General features: G+C 36.5%; 1 protein-coding gene across 4 annotated transcripts in view; it reads right to left on the reverse strand.

Annotated features, from left to right (window-relative positions):
* Positions 1–11,105: 11,105 nt before the first annotated feature.
* Positions 11,106–22,536, reverse strand: part of LOC112517910 (AT-rich interactive domain-containing protein 1-like) — a 25,367-nt gene continuing 13,936 nt past the window's right edge. For 3 of the 4 annotated variants that reach the window (XM_025125321.1, XM_025125323.1, XM_025125322.1), the window contains one exon: positions 11,106–12,374. In XM_025125321.1, coding sequence (XP_024981089.1) covers positions 11,426–12,145 — 720 coding nt within the window. In that variant the 5' untranslated portion in view covers positions 12,146–12,374 and the 3' untranslated portion in view covers positions 11,106–11,425. The remainder of the gene's footprint in view (positions 12,375–22,536) is intronic. The other variant, XR_003069769.1, reaches the window with a different exon arrangement.

Raw genomic sequence — 22,536 nt, forward strand, 5'->3', positions numbered from 1 at the left:
GATCTTTATATATGCAAGTGAATGAACTTTTCCACTCCATATTTCAGAAGGTGTTTTGAAAACCTTCTTCGTTGGTACAAGATTCAGGATCCTTGCAACAGTTTCTAAGGCATAGCTCCATAAACCGATTAGAAGCACAGTTCAGCTCATCATGGACCGAACCATATCAAACAATGTTCATTTTCTCCTCTCAACTACATCATTATGTTGTGGTGTCCTAGGAGGGGTAAGTTGTGAGATTATACCACAACTCCTTAGATGATCTTGGAACTCTTGACTAAGATACTCACCACCCCTATCGGGTCTGATAGTCTTAATCTTCGTGTTTAGTTGATTCTTTACATCGTTTTTGAACGTCCTGAACACCTTGATGGTTTCAGACTTATGTTTAATCAAATAAACATATCCATATCTAATGAAGTCATCAATAAAAGTAACAAAGTATCTCTCGCCGTGTCTCGGTACTGATTTGAACGACCCACATACATCATTATGTACTATGTCCAAGAGATCCTTGCCCCATTCACTGGTTCCCGTAAACGATGTCTTTGTCATCTTTCCCAAAAGACAAGATTTTACATTCATCATTCGATGTATGGTCAAACGATTCCAAAATCCCATCCGATTGGAGTTTGGTGATGCGTTTCGTGCTAATATGACCAAGACGACAGTGCCACAGATACGACTTATCCGAACCATCTTTGGATGAAGTGGATTCAACATTATAGATTGAACTTTTATTATCTCTTACACTTATACTGGTTTCATAAATACCATGACATGGGTTAGCCTTAAAATAAAACATTTCGTCTTTATAAACAAGGATAGATCCATTATCAAACCCAAAATCAAAACCATATTTATACAAGGCATAAAAATATGATGTTTCTAGTCATATCGGCTGAGTAGCAACAATCGATTAAAACCATAGACAATCCAGAAGAAAAAAAAATCTCGTAATTTCCTATCGTGTCAACAACAACAATATGCTTGTTACCCATGATCAGGTCCAACTCCCCACATCTCAGCTTCCTACTTTTTAGTCCTTACACATCAGTACAAATGTGAGTATCAAATCCCCTGTCCAATACTCAGGAATAGAAGCTAAAGTACTATGAAGTTCAATCACATACATACCTGAAGTTCCTGCTCCATTAGCTTTGAGCTTCCTAAGCTACTCCACATATTTAAGACAGTTACGCCTCCAATGTCCTAACTCCTTGCAGTGAAAGCATACAACATCCTCAGGAGTCTTTGATTGAGGTATATCAGATAGGACTTTCTTTTGACCTTTTGTTTTTGGGTTTGGGATTGGGCTGAATAGCCTTTCCTTTCCCCCTGCCTTTTGCAGGGGCAACCTTTTTTTTCTTTATACCTCCCTCCCTGATGGCCAATACTGGAGCAACAGATATGGACTTGGCCATGTTAGACTTTGCAGTACTGGCCATCAAGGAAGGAGGTATAAAATATTTTTCATAAAAAATGTTAGAAAAAAGGGAAGCATAAGAGAGATTTAATAGCTAGAAAGAAAGTAAAAATAAGAAAGCATAAGAACATGATTTTTAAACAAAAGGACTCCTCCTCCTTTAAATGGGGAGTCTTCCTTTAAATGGGGAGGGGGAAGTTATAGAGCCTATATAAGGTAAAAAATAGTAGAAAGATGATCTAAGCCCCAAACCCTAGAAGATCATAAAAATGTAAAATAGAAGACTCAAATAGATGGTTTTTGAAAAGTAAAATGTTGCATGAGAAAAGCAGTGCTATAGGGTCAATAAATTGACACCTTTCACCTCACTAGTGTAATTTTTGGAATCGTTGTTCATATGTTTTATAGATTGAGGTTCAGGGAAAAAACCCCAAAAAATGTAAAACACTCTAATAACAAGTTATATGTACGGTATGCACATGTTGTATACAAATAATTTGTCTGGTATACACAATATACGCTAATAAGTGTCAACTTAACTGATGTTTTGCACCACTTTTTAGATCGTTTAATGTAGTATTAATTCCCTAAATTATCCAAATATTAAGTCTTTTTAATGAAATAATTATTATCAGTAATTGAATGCAAATGTTTATTCTTGCAAGTTTTTATGTATATTTTTCGAAATTCCAGGAAAAGTGTTGTTAGAATGATGCAACATGGTGTCAAATAAACAAGTTTTTGGCTATGTTTTGGAAGATCCTAAGGTGACTTCCACAATTGTATTTTATGTTCATATCCAAAAATTTGTTAGAAATTTTGGAAACAGAATATCAATATACTTGGATAATTCAAGGATCGTTTATTGAACACTTTTCAAAACCTGTAATTTCGGCCCTATAACCTGGGGTACCACGAAATCAGATTTGGGATAACTCAAGAACAACGATCTGGATTTCAAGTAAAATCCAAGATCGAACACAGAATTTCCTTAGAGTAACAGTATGCAAAAGATCGTCACCCTGCAATGAATTGAAATCGTATATATAGTCATCGAGGGTTAAGTCAATTATTTTGGCGGGAGTCGTGTCTGTTCCCAAAAGACGCGACTGTTCGAGAGTTGGGACCGCCGCCAGGGGCACTGCCCCTTGGAAACCCTCCAGGGGCACTGCCCTTGACCCCCGTGTACCCGAGTTCAACTTAACTTATCCGAGCGTGCACTCCTCACATCCAGGCTCGAATTATAGCTAAGTCAATTTTCGGCTTGTCTCACATTAATCCTGATCATACTAAATGACTTGATGACACTAAAATCACCAACAAAATTGTGGATAGTCAATTCTAAGATTTATTAAGGATTTCTAGAAAATTTTGTATCTTAAGGTAGTACTTTTGATTGTTTTTTTAACTCCCTTTTCTTTAGTATACTAGTTGTGTACCCGCGCAATGCGGCGAGAACCGTGAATTTTAAAGATTTTGAAGTTTCACTGGTTTTATTAGAGAATATTTAACGATGTATAAGTTACACTTGGTCTTTATATATTAATACAATTTGAATAAATAAGAGTTATGGTTCCAATTACAGTCTATCGATGAAAAAAAATTGTATGACAGTTTAAAATCCAATATATTTGAAATCCAACATATTCAAACGACTCAACAAATGTGTTCGATTTACACCAAGAGCAAAGAATCAAGAGATCAAGAGCGAGACCGAGAGTTTTAGAGTAATTGAATGGGAGGAATTTTAATAACTCATGGTGAATATCAGTTTGAATCTCGCATTGGGGGATGGAGAGAAGACATAAAGGTATGAGATGGATGATGACATGAGTAAAATGTGTCAAAAGTATCTTAAGAACATGAAAAGAAAAGGTAACAATATGCATTGGTAACTTGTACTATATGTTATTTTAATTGTAGATTAAGATATTTTAAGACTGAATGCGTAAAGTATTAGTACTTAATGCATTATGAGTTGTTTTTAAGACTTTGTACATTATAAATTATTTTTAATACTTTTGATAAATCTGATTTATAAAATAGTATAGATAATCTTACTTAATCCATCCAAATATAGCAATTTTATGAAACTTTTATGCTTTTTCTTTCTCTACCAATTTTCTTTTTGTCTTGTAGCATTTTAATTATTGTCATGTTTATTGTTATGTTTTACATTTATGTATTTTTAATTACTCCTCTTTATTTTAAGTGAATTCATTGTAATTTTAATTTCTCCCAACCTCTAGAATTTTCAGTAATTAGTCGTAAATGTTTATTTCACCACTTTAAAAATGCAACCACCTCGAATGATAATAGGTTGACAACCTTAGATTAAAATAATCTATGGACAAGTTGATCATTGTTGAAAATGTTAAAGTGTGACAGACTTAGAGATAAGTCATCTTGAACACATCAACTTGAATGACATAGAGGTATACGAAGAAACTTGATTTTATTCCATAAAGCTTATACAAGGGATAAATTGTGTGTTCGAAATTCTGGTTTTCGATTGCTTGGATTCCATTGAAAGTCATGTATCACTTTCACATTGAAGTATTTCGATGGTACAATCGAAATTTCAATCGAATAAAATTCAGTGGTTTTCCCGAACAGAGAGTTTTTTGTGTTATGTAATCTATGTACCGAAAATCAAATGACCAAATCGTAGCTTTTCCCTCAAAACGTTCGAAAACTGCCATACGGCAGTTAAAAAACCGGGTTTTCAAAACAGAGTCAAAACCGGGTTTAAAATTTCAAATTCGGATTTTTGAAACATTTTTCATAAAGCAATATTACCCGAATAAAAAACTTCCAAGATCGACTCCAGCCAGGGGGTTCGCCCCTAAATCAAAATAAACTCAAACAAGTGTGCATTCCGCACCTTCCTTATTTGTTCGATATTTATCATAATTACATTGGTCAACAAAATTAATCTCATTACATTTGCATGATATTAGTGATATAAATCACCAATATTATGTCACTCCATAGACTTTTCTCTATTTTGAAAACATTAGAGTTGGTCTATGGATTTGAGAGTGTCTTTGAAAAACTTATGGTTGGATAAGTTAATGACAACGTATCACCTAGTTTATTTGTTTACAAGTCTTAACGACCCCCTACACCCTTGCTCCTCCTTAAAGAAGTAAACTTTCATATAAAACCAACTCGAAACATTTCTTCGAAATCGCCATCTTGAATCACCTCTTTTACTCATTTCCCTGTGGATCGATATTCGATATTTTACCATTCTGTTACTTGTAAAAGACGACAATGGATTGATTAGTGTATATTTACATGAATCTTCATTTGCTAAGAGTCCGATAGATTGATTTCATATAAATCTCGCAACACATACACATGCATGCGTGCATAGAAACCATGAAACGTCTTCAATTACTTGTATGCACTTATACATGTCATGCAGATAAATGGTTATTAAAGTGTTTCTCAGTTTTTCATTTTTTTTTTGTTTTCCCTTAAACTTGACCCGTGTTTCATATATGGATCAAAACTATGTGTTGTATTGGTGATTAATACGTTTTATTTATGAAATAAAAAAGTTTCATAAATAGAACATATGTATAGTTTCAATGCAGTTAAATATATGTAACTTACGGGATATTCACATATGAAACAATACAATTTCATATATGAAACAAAACAGCTTCATATATCCACCATGGGCAGAGACGATACAATTTCATATTTGAAACAATGTTTCACATATGTTCTAATAAAGTTGTTTGTAATATTAAAAACTGTACATGATTTCACCACTATTAAACTAGTGATTAACGAATAAAACACTTCAAGTAAACATAAAGTCGAGGAGACACATGAAATCCATCGTTAATCGTGAAGATACATTAACATAAAACCATATGTCAACGTGTGAATCCATTATCAAATCAGAAAACAAAAACCTAAAAATCCAAACCCCATCAATAGGCTGCGTTTGGTACATGGCACGGGACAAAACCCACAGTCTCATGTTTGGCACAGAATGGGACAGAACAAGAACTCAATGTCCCACGTTTGGCGCGAAATGAGACAGGGGCAAGAACTGGAACAAGATGGGACATCATGGGACAAAAGAGGTTTTTTCTTGTTCCACCAAAATAGGTGGAACAAGATGGGACAAAATGAGACAGAAACTAAAATATTACTAATCTACCCTAGTTTGATATATAACCTTAATATGATATTTGTTTTAATGGTCATCACCGCTAGTTTTGGCTACCACCACCACTACCGGCGGTCACCAACAGCCACCTCCACCTCCTCTTCCACTACAACAACATCCTCCACCGCCTCCACAACCACCGTCCACCAAGTCCATTGCCACCTCTACCATAGTCGACCACCGACCACTACCACCATTCGCCACCTTCAACTCCTCTACTGCAACAACCTCCTCCACGACTACCATCGGCCACCACCATTTATTGCCACCTCACCTCCACCATAACCACCACCACCGCTATCTTCACTACATCAACCACAACTACCTCCTCTACCGTTGTCAACCGCCACCACCACCACAATCTACCATCTTCATGTCTTATATCACCAGCGTCGTCCACCAAGCACCACTGTCTCTACCTCCATAACCACTGTCGGCCACCGACCACCACCGCCCGTTGCAACTACTACCGTCGGCCATCAGCACCTCCTCCACCACCACTACTACTATCAATTATATCAATTTTTTCATTCAAATTTGGTACAAATATGAAAATTATGTACAAATATTTATTCTTCAATTATTTACTTTATTTGTGTTAATTATAATTATTATATACTATTTAAAATCATCAAATAACTTTTGGAGGTAGCTTATCTAGTTCTGTCTCGTCCAGTCCTAGTCGTACTAGACATACTCCTGTTATGTTCAGTCCTACCCTCTTGTCTTGTCCTGTCCAGTTATGTCATGTCCAATTATGTCTGCGTACCAAATGCTACCTCAAAGAACACCATGTCTTCTTCATCTTTTTCAGTTGGCACCATACTCGATATATATCTCTTATTTGAAGCTCTGCTGAAGAATGTCGATTGAAACCTTGAACAATGTATTAGATTTCATTTGGTTCTTGCTTTTGGAACACGATCAAATAGAATGATGATTTTTAGGTAAAAACTAAAAACAAATCTCCCTTACTGAAATCAAGTTTCAACTGACATGATTACCCTAATAACGTTCGTTTTTCAAATCATTTTGGTGTCAGTTTTCAACCTTATTACAATTTCCCACCGCTTTACACAGACCCTTGATGAAATGGAGAGGACAACTTGGATTAGTTCACACAATTTTCGACATTTGAAGAGTTTTCATTTGATTCCACTCGTATATGGGATGTATATATAGCCCAACAAGCCCAAAAATTACACAAGTTCAACCCAACTTCCCAACCCAAAGTGAACTCACAATCTTGAGTAGTGATGGCCAAACCGGCTTGGGATCGTAGGAGGACCGGAAACTGGTCCCGGTTGAAGGACCGTCGGTTACAACCCGGTTACACTTTTCGTCGTTTTTCAGGACCGAGACCGGCCGGGACCGGTTATGGGACCGGCCCGGCCCGGCCTGGTCAACAAAGTCAACATAGCCGTTAGAATGGTCAAATTAGCCGTTAGCTTCGATTTCTAGCTGTTTTTTTTCCTCCTCTTTTGCTACCAATTCACTATAAATATGCATTTCATTCCCAAATAAACATACCAACTCATCTCTTCTTCAAAATGCAAAAAACGCTTTCAATTCTCAATTGCTCGCTATATTTTGTGAATTCGACTCGTATTAATTTCTCGTTTCCACTTCACAATTCTCGTTTCTTTCTCTCTTTGTCTTACAAAATGGTCGGTGAACAAGCATCAAACGAACAAGTTCTCAACGAACACGGACGAAAGTCCAAGATTTGTAATCACTACAACTTGGTGGTTCTCACGAATGGAAAAAGAAAAGCATAATGTAAATTGTGTCAAGCTCTCCTTACAACGGAAAGAAATTATACGTTAAGGAGGCACACCGAAAAAACATGCCCAAGGTTGAGGTCAAGGGACAATTCAAGTCAACCGATACTTGAGACCCAAAATCAAATATGGTCGTATGATGCCGAGTTAAACCGACAAATGACAACATAATGTGTCAAACAAGAGGCTATTAGAAGAATTCAAGAGACCGGAACTCTTCAAATCAATCCGATACAAGATACCAATTAAAATTGATGAATAAATGTATTTTCAAATAATTTCATAATAAATTTTTGTAAAATAATGTAATTTTAATCATAATAAAACATATTTTTAAAATGTATTTGAGTGACCCATATTTTTAAAGTGTATTTTCAAACGTATTTATAATGAAACATATTTTTAAACGTATTTATAATAAAAAGTATTTTTAAACGTATTTATAACAAAACAAATTTAATAACATATTAAAAATATATTAATAACAAAAAAATTAAAAAAAACATTTTTTTAATGGGACCGGTTGGGACCGGAACCGGCTTGATATAACCGGTTATAGGTTGCCTTGACCGGTTATAGGTATTTCGACCGAAACCGGGACCGGTTATGGCCAATTAAAGAGTTCATCAGGACCGACCCGGCCCGGCCCGGCCCGACCCGATACCGGTTTTTGACCATCACTAATCTTGAGCATATGCCTATAGACCTCTACGATAAAAAATTGTGAAGCACAACATATGACCACCATAACTTCTACCTTCTCAATTCAAGATTCCTTTTCTCACTTCCCATTCAAGTTTAGACTGTAATCATAAATAAAACAAGTGAACCACAAAGGGTGATGCCTGATTGGTTTGAGTTTGGCTCCAAAGATCAAAAGTGTCTCGAGGTCCTAGGGTCAAATACAAGAAGAAACAAAAATCCCCTTGTGGCCACAGAGGTTCAAATGTGGTGACTCTGGGCTACCTGCACGTGGTCGTCCTGTGATTAGTCGGCTCGCATAGCGGATTGGATATCCATGTTAATAAAAAAAACAAGTAAATGACTATGCTTCTCAATTCAAGAATCATTCTCTCATCACTTTCCACTCTTGTCGTTTCTGAAAGTGAAACCCTAGGAATCACGATCGCATACAACAATCATGATGATAAGGGTTCACAAACTTTGTGATCTTCTTGCCCAAATGCCTATACGGCTCGCTATGTTACCTGATTGTGAAATAGTAAATATATTATATCATAGTCGTCACTGTGAAAGTGAAACCTGTTATTTGTGAATAATGTTGTTTTTTTTTTGTACATAGAGGAAAGTATAGTCCTTCAACTTTGGTCACATGGAGGTATGACTGAAAGCATTGAAGGCAATAATATAAAGTCTATAAGATTTAGTTTGCATGTTCTAAAATGACTGCCCTTGATGAGTTATCATTTAGGTTTGTGGAAGAAGGTGTTGCATGCACTAAGTTTGCTATACCATCAGAATTCACCATTGTTTGGAATATTATGAAGTCGTATTATGACGTCGAGTAGAAAAAAATTGAAGGACTACTCAGTTAAACGTTCATAAAGAGCGTCATTGACCACCGACACATGGACTTCCATCCAAAATGTTTGTTAGACTGTTTATATAGTTTTTTTTTTATTAACCTGGATATCCAACCCGCTATGCGAGCCGACTAATCCCAGGACGACCACCTGCTTTACAGATAACCTGGAGTCATCGCATTTGAACCTCCATGACCACAAAGGGATTTTTTTTCTTCTTCTTGGATTTGAACCTGGGACCTCCAGGCACATTTGACATTTGGAACCAAACTCAAACCAATCAGGCACCACCCTTAGATTTGAACCTAAAACCTCCCGGTATTTTTGACCTTTGGAGCCAAGCTCAAACAATCAGGCACCACCCTTATAGTTAATGTTTATATAGTTTTATTGTACCCATTTGTAATGCATCTAAGATATGAGCTTGGTGGCAAGATTTCAAAACAAAAATTCAAAGTTGTGTAACTTTTTATTATATGTAATTGTATTTATTGCAACTTTAAATTGTATGTATTATCATGCAAGTTGCATTAGACACGTCACTCAAAAACCAAACCGCACCACATTTTGCAGTACCACAAAATGTGGTGCAATTTGCAGGTTTGGCTCTGCTCCACTACGCTACCACCACATCACGTACATCCTATGTTGCAATCGCCAAATATCATCTATGGCAATAACATCATTCATATAGAAAAAGACTAGCATGATTCTCTTGTTATGAGAGAACCAAACACTAGAAGATCGAAAATCCTTGTCAATCACATGTTTTTGAAGCCTCCTAAATTACAAAGTAAAGAGGTTGTTTCATCTACACCTCCTCATAAACAACATTTTAGCACACGAGCCGAATGTCTCATCATGATCCATCCCCCATGACCATCAAACCAACCACCATCTGTGTAACCCTAATCTAGGTATCATTACTATCGTTATCTACATCTGTGACCAAACCACTTCAAGTACAACTAACTTGGTGTAGAATATCTATGGTCGTGGTCGTGGTCGTGGTCATGGTCATGGCCCACAAATTACTCTATATAGTGTTGTCTTTCGTAAATGATGTACCTTTCCCAACAAACCTATTATGGATAGCTCCGATACGACAAAACCATTTTAGCCATATATCTAACATAGATCAATGAACATTTGCCATAGTTGCACGGAAGCAACAAATTTCTTACACGACCATATCTTCTCTTGCTCGATAGACACTCGTCAAGTTGCATATTAATATCAAATATCTTTTTTTTTTATTAACCTGGATATCTAACTCGCTATGCGAGCTGACTAATCCCAATGTGACCACCTGCTTTGCAGATAGCCCGGAGTCACCACATTTGAACCTCCGTGGCCACAAGAGGATTTTTATTCCTCCTTGGATTTGAACTTGAGACCTCCTTGTACTTTTGACCTTTGGAGCCAAGCTCAAACCAATCAGGCACCACCCTTATGGTTAATATCAAATATCTTATGATCATTCGTTTTAGCACTACTATTTGATCATGACTGGCCATATGACTCCTATAGCCAAAAGTCTATTGAAGACCGAAGAAAGGGTGTTGGAGAGCCAAAGGGATGGGGGTTGGGTTAGTGAGCAATTTGATAGGTTACCATAGTCCTACTTTGAAAAAAAGGTATTCACTATCCTCTGGAGTGCCCCCACCCACTCATCCCACAATCATCATGAGGAAGGTAAATCACACATGTATACTATTGGCGGAGGCACAGTGCTCAAGTTCGAACTTGAGGCCTCACATGTATGGATTACACCCATAACTCTATGTTATGCTAGGAGTTGTGTAGTTTCCTTTTCGTGGCTCCTTTTGCTTACTTTTTCATGGTGTTGCTTAGTTATTAGTTCTTTTAAAAAAATCATCGCATATTTATAACCCAAGAGTCTTCACAAAAATATATGTTCTACTCTTTAGGGTCCAATCGTACAAGACAAGTCTGTGTTATCCTACCAACGGACCCCCCCCCCCCCCCCCNGGCTGGGTATATTGGGATTTGGGCTCGTTAGATTTGGTTTGCTAGCAAAAGCCATAACTCAATTTGCGACACAAAGCGCACTATAATATCTGAATATATCTACAGGTAACCATGGCATATCCCCTACACCCCACATTATGATTTATGAGGCATAGTTAGCCAACCATAGACCATGCACAACCAATCTTACCTATGAACTCAAGAAAACATCAACTACCATAAGCATTGGGTATATGACAAGCAAGACCATGAAGCTGGATTTGCGGACCTTGAAGGGAAAACTGCTTGTATCCAAAGTTGTCAATCTTGACCATGGGTTTCCCTATATGATTTTAGTTAAGGGAATATATATAGTTGATCCTGAAGGAAACAAGAGAAGGAAGAAAATATTACTGGTGAGAGCTGAGCTTATGATGCTGAGATGAGTACTTAAAGCTTCCGAGCAGCTGTATGTTTTGCTGGTTTCACAAAAAGGCACATAACTGTTGCAAGGTCATCTTCGTCCAGTTAAATACCCGACCTTCACATTTTTAGAAGTGAGCCCCACATGGTCAACCTGAGCCCTCTTCCGGGACCCTTTGGAACAAGGGGTCTTTTCGTCTTCACCATCATCTGTGTCTACTAACGTACAGCCTGACCTGGTTTGTATGCTTATTCGTCTAGGGAGGTATACGTTGAAGTAATAGCTCATTATGGTATTATGTGACTTTGATGGAAAACATTCCAAGGCAGATTTTAAAAAGTTCTTACCTTCTGAAATTGGATTCGTTTTCACAATGCGCACAAACTTCTGCTGCTCTGATTGCTTCCATATCTCAGCAACAGCTTCTCCCATCTCATCAAACTTCCAAATTCGGAACGCAGGTCCCAGTTCTTTCTGAAGATGGGCTCGTTTCTCAGCGATGTGACGCTTGACACAGAGGATGGATCCAGGGGGGTAGCAATCACAACAGTCAGGTCTCCCTCTCCCAATTGCATCCCTGTCGGTTTCTGGGATTGTATTTTCTTTTGAACAAATTACGGTGCCCAAAAATTTTGAAGAGTCGGATTTGCTGAGATTTTTGTGGGGGTACTTCCTTTGAGGAGGTCCATTCCACTCTGGCACATCAGCCTGAAATCTTGGTCCAATAGGGATAACTAATTTTTGACGCTCCTCTAGCAAGAAACTGAACCGGTCTTTTGTAGCTGATTTCTGATGTTTTGGCTTCTTCATGGTTGAAAAGCTCAGAATTTTTATGTAACTGAATGCAATACTCTAGATTCAATGCATCAGAATATCGCCCTTGAAGTGAATTCGTTGCACAAAGATACTTTCCTGATTATAATTTTTTTAGCAAAGGCGTTAAGAAGTGTCCCCCCTACTCCTTGGCATCTTTAATTATCCAGCTTAAGAAAGTGCAAACACATAGAATAGATGATGAACACTGTACTTCGTATGTCCTCTGAAACAAAACAATATAGAACTTATTAAACGATGTGGTAGTACGTACGGCTGGAATGCAATAAAACATAAGAACAGAATAGGGCATCGTTTATAAGGTGGAATGTAACTATTATTCAACAATGTGATAATTTGTTGTATGAGAAAAATGACCTATAAGCCATCCAAAAAGTTGCAATGACAAACTGTCTAGAGAAGACATGAGATGAAAAAGTGTAAAGGATTCGCACCAGCAATCTTGTGCTTTCGTTCTCACTTCTCATTCAACAAAAAGATGATTTCATTTTGTCCTATCCAAACAAACTGACCCGCTAGGATTCTGTAGATAGTCTAACTTGAAACACTATACTTCAAGCAGTTTCACATAGTCACCTTTAACAGACAGCAGCATATAGCATATGAATGAGTGTGCTTATTTCAGCGACTATAAGGATACAATTATTCACAGCAAAAGATAACACGGTGGAGAAGGATCTCAAACTGCAAGTTTGAGTTTAAGAACCCAAACTGCACATCTGACACCTGTAAGCTAGGGTTAAAATCTCTTCCCTTCTCGAAGTACATACAAGGAAGAAATTCATTATCCACATTAATATGACCAAAACTGTTAAAATAATTTCATCCATCATTTGTATGGACTTACATTCCCTTTTTTGATGTTCTGTTGGTAAGCCCCAGTTACAGTAAGAAATTAAGAAATCAATTACGTTAGAGAATATTGCTACTTATTTGCAAAATGACACAAGAAAAAGAATATCAAGCAAAAAAAACACAGGTCAAGAACAAGCCTCTTAGAAGCAAGAGTAAAACATGATGGTAAAGGAAAATTCTTGAGATATGTATTGTTGTTTGTTACTTATGAGATTTGATATGGACCAAAATGATTTTATTGATGAAACAACAAAGAAATAAATAATTACCTCCTTTTCATTCCAGGGATAAAAATCATCTGTCCAAATTTTGATGTCCACCAATCATAAGCAGGGAGAGAAAGTGAAAAAAGTTAAATAAATATAAAATAGAGGAAAATCTGATGTGTCATAATTCATTGGTCGGACAGGAATGAGACGGGTGATTTTGGAGGTTCTCTAGTAACTATAATCAAATCAAGCTCCACCTCTATTTTCTACTAATCATTTAAGCATAAAACTAATTAATTATGGTAAAAATATAGTTGCTATTCTTCCCTAATATAATTACCATATGAAAATATGGTAAAAAAATAAATATATATATCCCTTAATTACTTTCTTGAATAGAGCCAATCAATTATGGAAAATATTTCATAGAACATATCAATTAGTGCAAGAAATAGCATTTCAATACATTTTTTATCATCATCATGCAAAAAAACATCATTATGCAAAAACAATCATTTTGAGGTCTCAATGTAGCATATGCCACATAGCTTCTTAATGGGGCTCCCAGTGCTGGCAAGTCCCCCCCCCCCCCCCCCCACCCCCCCAAAGGCATCAGTTTGTAAGGCAGACCTCATTTGATTCCCACGTCTAAAAAAATACATTTCCGGCCATACTTCTTTTTATTAACCTGGATATCCAACCCGCTATGCGAGCCGACTAATCCCAGGGCAACCACGTGCTTTGCAGGTAGCCCGGAGTCACCGCATTTGAACCTCCGTGGCCACAAGTGGATTTTTATTCCTCCTTGAATTTGAACCTGGGACCTCCGGGCACTTTTGACCTTTGGAGCCCAAACTGAAACCAATCAGGCACCACCCCTGTGCTACTTAAACATGCTTAAAAACTTTCATAGGTCACATGTGAAACATATGTCGTGATCAAAAACATATTTTGGTATATAAACATGTTATCTTTTTCATGAAAGGCAAACATGCCAAAACATATCCTCAAACTCTTCATCATGCATAAAACAGTATATATAGCACATGTATATCTCAATGAATCACATAATGTACTCACCTTATTTGCTTAGCCTCAAACTTGCTAACGTTCCTTTCTTGTCATGCTTATGACATGTATCTCAACTTCATACCTTCAAATAGCACCACTTAGCTCCTCACTTTTGACGTTCTTGGATCCTCCACTTGTAGAGAGTTTTTCTACTTTGGATGAGAGGTAAAAGGCTGAAGTTGATCACCATTTATAGGAGATTTGAATGAACTAAAGGCTGTTTAGATATTTCTTACTTTATTTGTCTTCTTAATAGAAATCTTGGTCATGACAAAAGTTTGCCATGTGTAGCCCATTTTTCCAGCTCCTTTCTCTTATCTAATAGCTAGCTAGAGCCATGCTAGTGTTCCCTTGCCTCCCTGGCTTTCATCATGAAGGATAAGATGCTTTGGTCTTTGTATTTCTTGCTTACTTGTAACTTCTACAACTAGGTTTAACATGTCATCCTTCACTGCTAGCATTGAAATAACAAGTCTTATCTTTCTTTTAAATGTTTTCATAAGCTTCAATGACGTGTAACTTATGCATCACAATTGTCTTAACGTATCATGTACATACTCGCATTCTTTTGTACATATACATGTATAATCCTTCTAACTAAGTGGTGCTACTTCAAGGTACGAAATCAAGATACAGTGCGTACTTAATCAATAGGATGCCTACTAAAGTTCTACAACACATTACTCCATTTGATTGCTTAAAAAGGGTATTCCTGAAATCTGGAATTAATTCCGACTTACCCTTAAAAGTAATTGACTGTGTAACATATATGCACACTCCAAAGATGCTAAGGTCTAAGAGAGCGTTTGGTTTGTTTCAAGGAATGAAAATGGGATTTATAATCGAAATAGGGTAGAATAGGAATCATTGTTTTCATTCCATTCTATTATATTAATGTGGATTCCTTGAAATTAAATTAATAAAAGAACAAAAAAAAAAAACATGACAAACCACCAGGCACCCACCCCAAATCATTACATCATCTTCATCTTCCCAAAGCACTTTCTCGGGTCCTACAATGCATCTTCAACTTCACCACCACAACAAGCATCTCCAACAACAACACAACATCTTCTTGATTCCATCTCCATTTTCATCTCCATCTTCTTAGTGCCATCTTCACCTTCTTTTCATTTTCACATCCATTATTTCATCCACAAACACAAAATCAGAATCATCCCCGTCTCTTATTACATCTACAAACACAAAATCAAGAGGGACGAACTCAGATCTGTTTGGAGGTGCTATGCTGCCTGGGGGTGGGGCTAGGTTCACAAGAGATGGACGAACTCAGATCTATCGGCTGCTTGTGATAGGCTGCAGAGGTGGAGCATAATGGTGCATTGGTGCTGCCATGGAAGACTGGAAGGCGTGAGAGGAAGACTGGAAGGCGTGAGAGGAAGACTTAAACCAAAAAAAATTCTATTTCCCCCAAATTGAGGAGGAATGAATTTTTAACCAAATCTATTATAATGATTGATTAATTTTCTGAAACCAAACATCGTTTTTCATTCCATTTTCATTCCTTAATTGAACCAAACATAATTAATTATTATCATTTCCATTCATTACCTTTTAATACCCCAAGTACTTGGTAGTATAATCTTTGGAGAAACAATCCCCGGGCTCCTCCCAGTCCCACTGCTTGGGAGCTTATGGTTCAAACACACCCTAAATTAGATACAGGAGCTGAAAGTGTGCTTTTATACATGTACTCGAGGTGAAATTAAGAAAATTGGTTCTTTCTACATTGCCCTGTTTCTTTTAACATTTGTCCTCGAGAATGCTTCTTGTCGCGAGGGTAACGAAGTCTTCTTTATCGTAACTAGGTGTGTTATTCGGTTTTTTGTTTTTTTGGTTTTCAACATTCTCCGAACTAATGTACAAGCGAACCGAATAAGGTTTTTTTTTGTTCGCTTCAGGTTATTCGGTTCGGTTATTGGGTAAATGGAATAAGGGTTTTATTTTAATAAGGTTCTTTTAGATATTAAAAATATTTATGAAAATACAAATATAATTAAAATTTTGAATATAGAGTTGAAACTCAAAACCGAGGAGGCGGGAGAAAGTCTAGATAGAATTAAACTATTTCTTAAATTTTAAGATAATATATAAACATAAATCGTAAAAAGTTAATAATATAATAATATAATTCCTTATTCGATTGAACCAAAACCGTACAAAAATAATTCAAATTTGAACAAGAAAAAAATGAATAAGGAATTATAACCGAACCGTAGAAACCGAAAACCAAATAACATGAACCATTTAACTCAAACTACACGTTCAGATGGGTTATTCAGTTTAGATTTTTTCGACAACCCTAATTGTAACTCATTATCATAGAGTTTTCTAAACTTCCAGAAAACTTTTTTGGATTTTGGCTTATCGAACCCATGTCTCCTTGCCTGCCAAAAAAAAGTCAATTGCTCCTGTATTAACCCATAGTTTGGCCCAAAGTACTTGAAGACATCGTTATCACATCTGCTCTAATCTCACGGCTCAATTCTTTCACGAATTGACTCGCAAAACTTCTTTGAAAATATCATTCAAGGGTGTTGTTAACTATACACATTTCCTTTTGTAATCGCGGTCCAGTTCATCATGTTTTACAGTCAAAAAGTGTTCCAATAACATCCACACCCCACTTATTGAAGGAAATTGCTATAACAGTAGTCTTTCCGATTCTCTACACAAAATAATAAGAGTCCGACTCTTTTGTTCCTGTTGCAACCACAGTATTGCGTCGCATTCAAAAGAAACGATTGCAAGTTGTAACCTCCGGTTGTTCTTCACTCTTGATGCAAAATTACCTTTTGGCTCGTAAGATCCATCCTTCTATATTAGATCCATTGAACGTGCCAATTCAAGCTTTCTACCATTATTAAATCCACAAAATCGACTGTACCCATGGTACTCATCAACATTATCTCGTTTCTTGTGATTCAAATTTGCACTTTTTTCCTCAGTCAGTAGCAGTACACATGCCCTTGGTTTAAAAATGCGCGCATAATGCGCTCTGATGCGTGATGCGCTCTGATGCGCTGGAGGTAACGCATCATATGGGCTGATGCGAAGCGATTCCATGATGCACCTGCACCACCTACGCATCACACAATGCATGCATCACCTATGCATCAGCGCATCCTGTATGTTTCAAGTTTGGGCTCCCTTTTTCAGTTTTTAGTTGAGCTTTTTAGTTGATTAAAATAGAACATGAGACTGAATGGTGACCTAATAGAAGAAGCCGACAGCCACTAATAGAGCATCAAGAGGAAGCCGGAGAGTAAATGATGATGGGTCGGGTCCATCAAGAACTAGAAGTGCTAGAGGAAAAGGACATGCTCTTCAGGAAGAAGATGAGGTAGAAGCAGATATTGGAGGGTTTGATAATGATGAGGGAGATGAACCCGTGTTGGGGTTTGATGATGCTGATGTTGGGGAGTATTAGTTGGTCACTTGGTCATTTAGTTTAGGGATTGGGGACTATTAGACATTTACTTATGTTCTTCATGGTAGTAGTTTGTGTGTTCTATTATTCCGATTCACAAACTTTTATAAGATTCTAATGCCACTTTTTGAACTACTTTATGTTATAAATGAAGTATTTTGATAGGCAAGTATTTTTAAGGTAGAAATTGATATGTAGAATTAATTTATAAATATTTTTTGAATACCGGGCGCATCACGTGCGTGATGCGAGCGCATCAGCATCACGCATCGGCTTCCGGGACCCTTACCGCCTCGGACCGCATCGCGCTTTTTAAAACCAAGCACATGCCTCTTTTATTGTTGCTTTCTCGTGAATTTTGATCAGCACTGCCATTTGTTTCATCAAACTTCGAACATCTTCTCTCAGCAATCTAACCTCCTCATGTATCGTCCCAACTCCCACGACTTTCGTCCATCTAGTCCACCATGAATGGTAGGCTTCTCGACATGGCCTGGATTTAGCGCTCTCATACCAATTGATGCACACTAATACTACTATAAGAATTAAATGCAACGAACTCACCAAAAGTTGAATGAATTACTAATGACCAACTTTCCATAGACTAGAACACCCCCTTAAGGCTCTTCTTCAACAACCAAGAAAAGTGAATGAATGCTTTCTTCCGCAACATATTATCTATTTGAAATTTGAAACAACTTCCTCAACCTAAGTGACTTTCCACCCTGACATATTATCATATTATTTACTAACCTATCCTTGACTTCCTCATTCTTTATTCCTCGCGTACATTAATCTTACTGTTGATTTATCATTGGCCTATCAGCTTACTATTAAGAGCAAGTCAAATGGGAGCGTAAAGAGATAAAAATACCTGTCTTGTTGCAAAAGATTTTACTTAATCCTATCGGATAGACTAACAAGAAACCTATGCTCACTCATTACTCAATAAAGATATTGTTGTCCCTTAACTCCAATTGGCCCTTACATCAATTGGATGTTGATAGTATTTTCTTAAAAAGGTACTTGAGGAAGAAGTATACATGAAAGATGTGGAACTAGGAAAGCGTGCAAATTGAAGAAATCCTTTCGGTGGACTCAAACCATCATCGACTTCTTGGTTTGAGTGCTTTGGTAAGTTAAATAATGTTACAGATATATTCAAAGTCAAGCTAAATAGACAATGCTTTAATGACATTCGAATGAAGATAAAATAGCTTTCTTAATAGAGTACGCAGATGATATTATGTTAATTGGGGATAACTGAGATGAGCCGGAAAAATTGAAGAAACTGGATGAGAAATTTGAGATTAAAGATCTCGAGGCATTAAAGTACTTTCTTGGGGTGGATTTTGCTAGAGGGAGGGCATTTTTGTGTATTGGAGGAAGCGTCTTTGACTTGTTGAACGAGACAGGTATGTTAGAATGTAAACCTGCTCAAAGTCCAATAAAACCTAGCATGAAACTGCAACATGCAAAAGTTCAGAAAGTGAAGGATTTGAGAGCGCTATATGAGACTTGTTGGCACCCAGATATATCCTTCTATGTTGGTAGGGTTGGTGAGTTTATCCACCCCCCATAACCAAAACACTTTGAAGTTATCTCCAGAATCCTAAGGCACCTAAAGAGCAGACCTAGCAAAGGATTTCTGTTCAAAAAACAAGGACATTTGCAATTTAAAGCATACAGAGACACAGGCTGGGTTGAGAGGTTAGTAGATTATTTATCTACTTCTTAATTTTGTACATCTGTAGGCTGCAACTTGGTTACATGAAGAAACAAAACACTTGGGGGCTGTTTACTTACCCCTTATTAGCCTCTTACCCAACAAGAACCACTTATCCCATTAAGAGGTAGGTTGTTTACTTAGGGGATGTTTCAATAAACACAACTGACCGCTCCTCTTTCCAGAAAACGTTCGGTCAGCAACAAAGTATACGCTGATCAAGATCAGCGTATCTTCTCCTTGATTTCTTCCGAATTTATCCTCATCACTTGCTATTTCTATCGTCTTCCTCACATCATCAGATCATCGCTTCCCTCAATTGTTCTGCCTACAATAATCAACCTCACCTTCTGTCGATTTCATCTCGTGTTGCTGTCAGTCGGATTGTATCAATTTCAGGTACGATTTTCTTTATCTAGTCAATGATAGACATGTTGAAACACATATTTCATTCTATTGGGTCGAAATTCTATGAAGGTGTTCATAATCCAGCCGAACAATCTACTGGATCGAATATAGGGTTACATAAAACCATGAAGTTTAGTTGAAGAAAATACTTAGGAAACAGCCCCTTTGTTAAATAACACAACCTGGTACTCACAAATTAAAGGTTCAAAACTTCACTAGCTAGCTGTTAAGTCGAATGGTGATGATCTAGTTTTACAGAATTCAATATGTTCAGGCCTAGAATATTGATGTCTGCTATAAGTTTCCTTCAGGTATGAATTCTGGGTTCATTGTGGCTTAAAATTTGTTTCTGTGTCTGTTGGTTCTATATTGTTTCATTAGCTTTTCTTCATATTATTCTCTTTTAGGCTCAATTGTGCAGGAATTAATTAGGGTTTTCATTTGATGAACAATGATTTCGTAATGTTTGATCCGTTTAGGGCTTCTTTATGTTTTTGATTAATTAACATTTGATTTTGTTTGTTTAAATCAATATTTACCACTGCTAATACCCTTGTTCATTCTTTGCATGATGCAAATGAAGATGCCATCTTTAACTTAAAAATCTTTGACTGACTATAGCCTAATTTTATAAGGATATAGAATAAGTAGCAGTGGAGCAGGTCAGTCCAAGTTTTTAAATAAATCATCATCACCAGGGAAAGGGTAGGAGTAGGGGAACAATGATCATTATGATGCTTAGGATGATCTGTGACAGAAAATGTAGAGTTGAGATTGAGATTACGTTGGAACAAAACGTAATCTTCTCCTCGAGATTGAGATTCAGATTATTATCTTTTGGTGTGTTGATTTCAGTGTCATTATAAAAATCTTTAATACTGTCATTATAAATCCAATGTAAAATGGAAAATGGGGTTATAATGTGATCTAAAGGTTTTCCTTTACAAAACAACAGTGACAAAGATGATCATATCCTGTGGTTTTATAGCCAAGGATGATATGTATAAAGTGAACTAATGGAAGTAGTGGAAGTAAAAAAAGACTTTTAAATTATATATGATTCTTTGCTATTGGATAATATTGCATCAAATTAAGGGCATCACATATCAACCAAGTCCAAGAACACAGTTGGGTTTTTTCAAGAAGTCTTTTAAGATGGCATTTTCAAGAAGAAAGAACCACCTCATTCTTGATGACCATTCTCATTTTCTTAATTCCTTCTATTTTCCAAATACAGTTCATCCTCATTTATATTCAAACATTCTATGTAACTTCTCAAATTCAAACTCTACAGACTCCTTAGGTCGATTCATTTAACTACACATACACTTATGTAGCCAATGTATTTGACACTATGTATCAAATCAACGATCGCCGTTCAAACCCCCCAAAAAAACTATGCACTCTTTCAATATGAACCATTCTACTAGTCAAAATTTAGGCCAAATTTTCTTGGATTTTTTTATAATAATATGGTTGTTTTGATCCAAGCAGCAATCACAAAGGCTCGCATGTATATATATGGAACTGGTTGCTCGTATGATGTGTATTCCATGAGTTTGGTTTAAAACAATATTCTATGTGATTTAGCATTTGTTTAAAGTCACTTTCTGCACAAGGTTATTATATTCATAGCCAAGTTTTTGAGTCCTTTGTCCATTAGATATCATTGTACATATAAATTTGAAACTTCAGCATATTTTATCGGCTAATCAGATATTATTAAAGTACCTCAACATCATTTCTCATCAACATCCTGAAAACGATTTATTGTTTGTTCATTAAGGTTTTAGAAGATTTGTAGCCTTAGGGTAGTTGTTTGAAGTTGATTCTTTATTAAGTTAAATATGGGGATATCAATTTTCTACACTAGCAAAAGCAGGGGTATAAGTATGTTGTGGCATAATAGTGGCTGGAGTTGCATAGTCATCTAGTAAAATCTTTGTGAATATAGTAAATTAGCTTCTTTTATTAATAAATAGTGGCTTGAGATGCACATTAATTAGTAAAATAATGTCTCGTTAAATACACAGAGTCGAAGAAATCATCATCTTCATTTGCATAACTAAAGAAGATATATTCAATTATAAATGTTATCGAGCGTGCTTATGGTGTCTTAAAAGCTAGATCATGCACCTTTTAACTAATCATGTTATGATGGTTAATGTTTCAGATATGACAAATGTTGGCGAATCTTCACAATCAAAAAAGCCTAGAGTTAACTGGAAAAAAGAAAATGTGGTGAAAACATTTATCAAGTCTTGTTTGCATGAGATAAATGGACGAGAAGGGGGTAGCCTTAAGGCAGTTTCGTGGAAGAATGTAGCAGAAGTGCTACAAAAGAATCATAATTTTGTTGTTGAACAACGATAAATGAAAAACCATTATGATTACCTCAAAAGGAAATATGGAGCATGGGAAAAGTTAAGAAACAAGAAGGGTAATGTTTATGACGCATCAACAAACATGTTTAATCTGTCAGAAGAGGAATGACAGATAGAAATGAAGGTCACATTTTATCTTTTGCTATTAAGATTATTTTCTTCTTTTACATATACTTATAAATCATCTATAAACAGCAAAACAAATTTGTTGAGAAGTTGCGGACTGCACCTCTTCCCTTTCCTCAACTTTGTATTCAATTGTT

This window comes from Cynara cardunculus (assembly GCF_001531365.2).
Source record: "Cynara cardunculus var. scolymus isolate 2C chromosome LG 9, CcrdV1, whole genome shotgun sequence".
Classification (NCBI taxonomy): domain Eukaryota; kingdom Viridiplantae; phylum Streptophyta; class Magnoliopsida; order Asterales; family Asteraceae; genus Cynara; species Cynara cardunculus.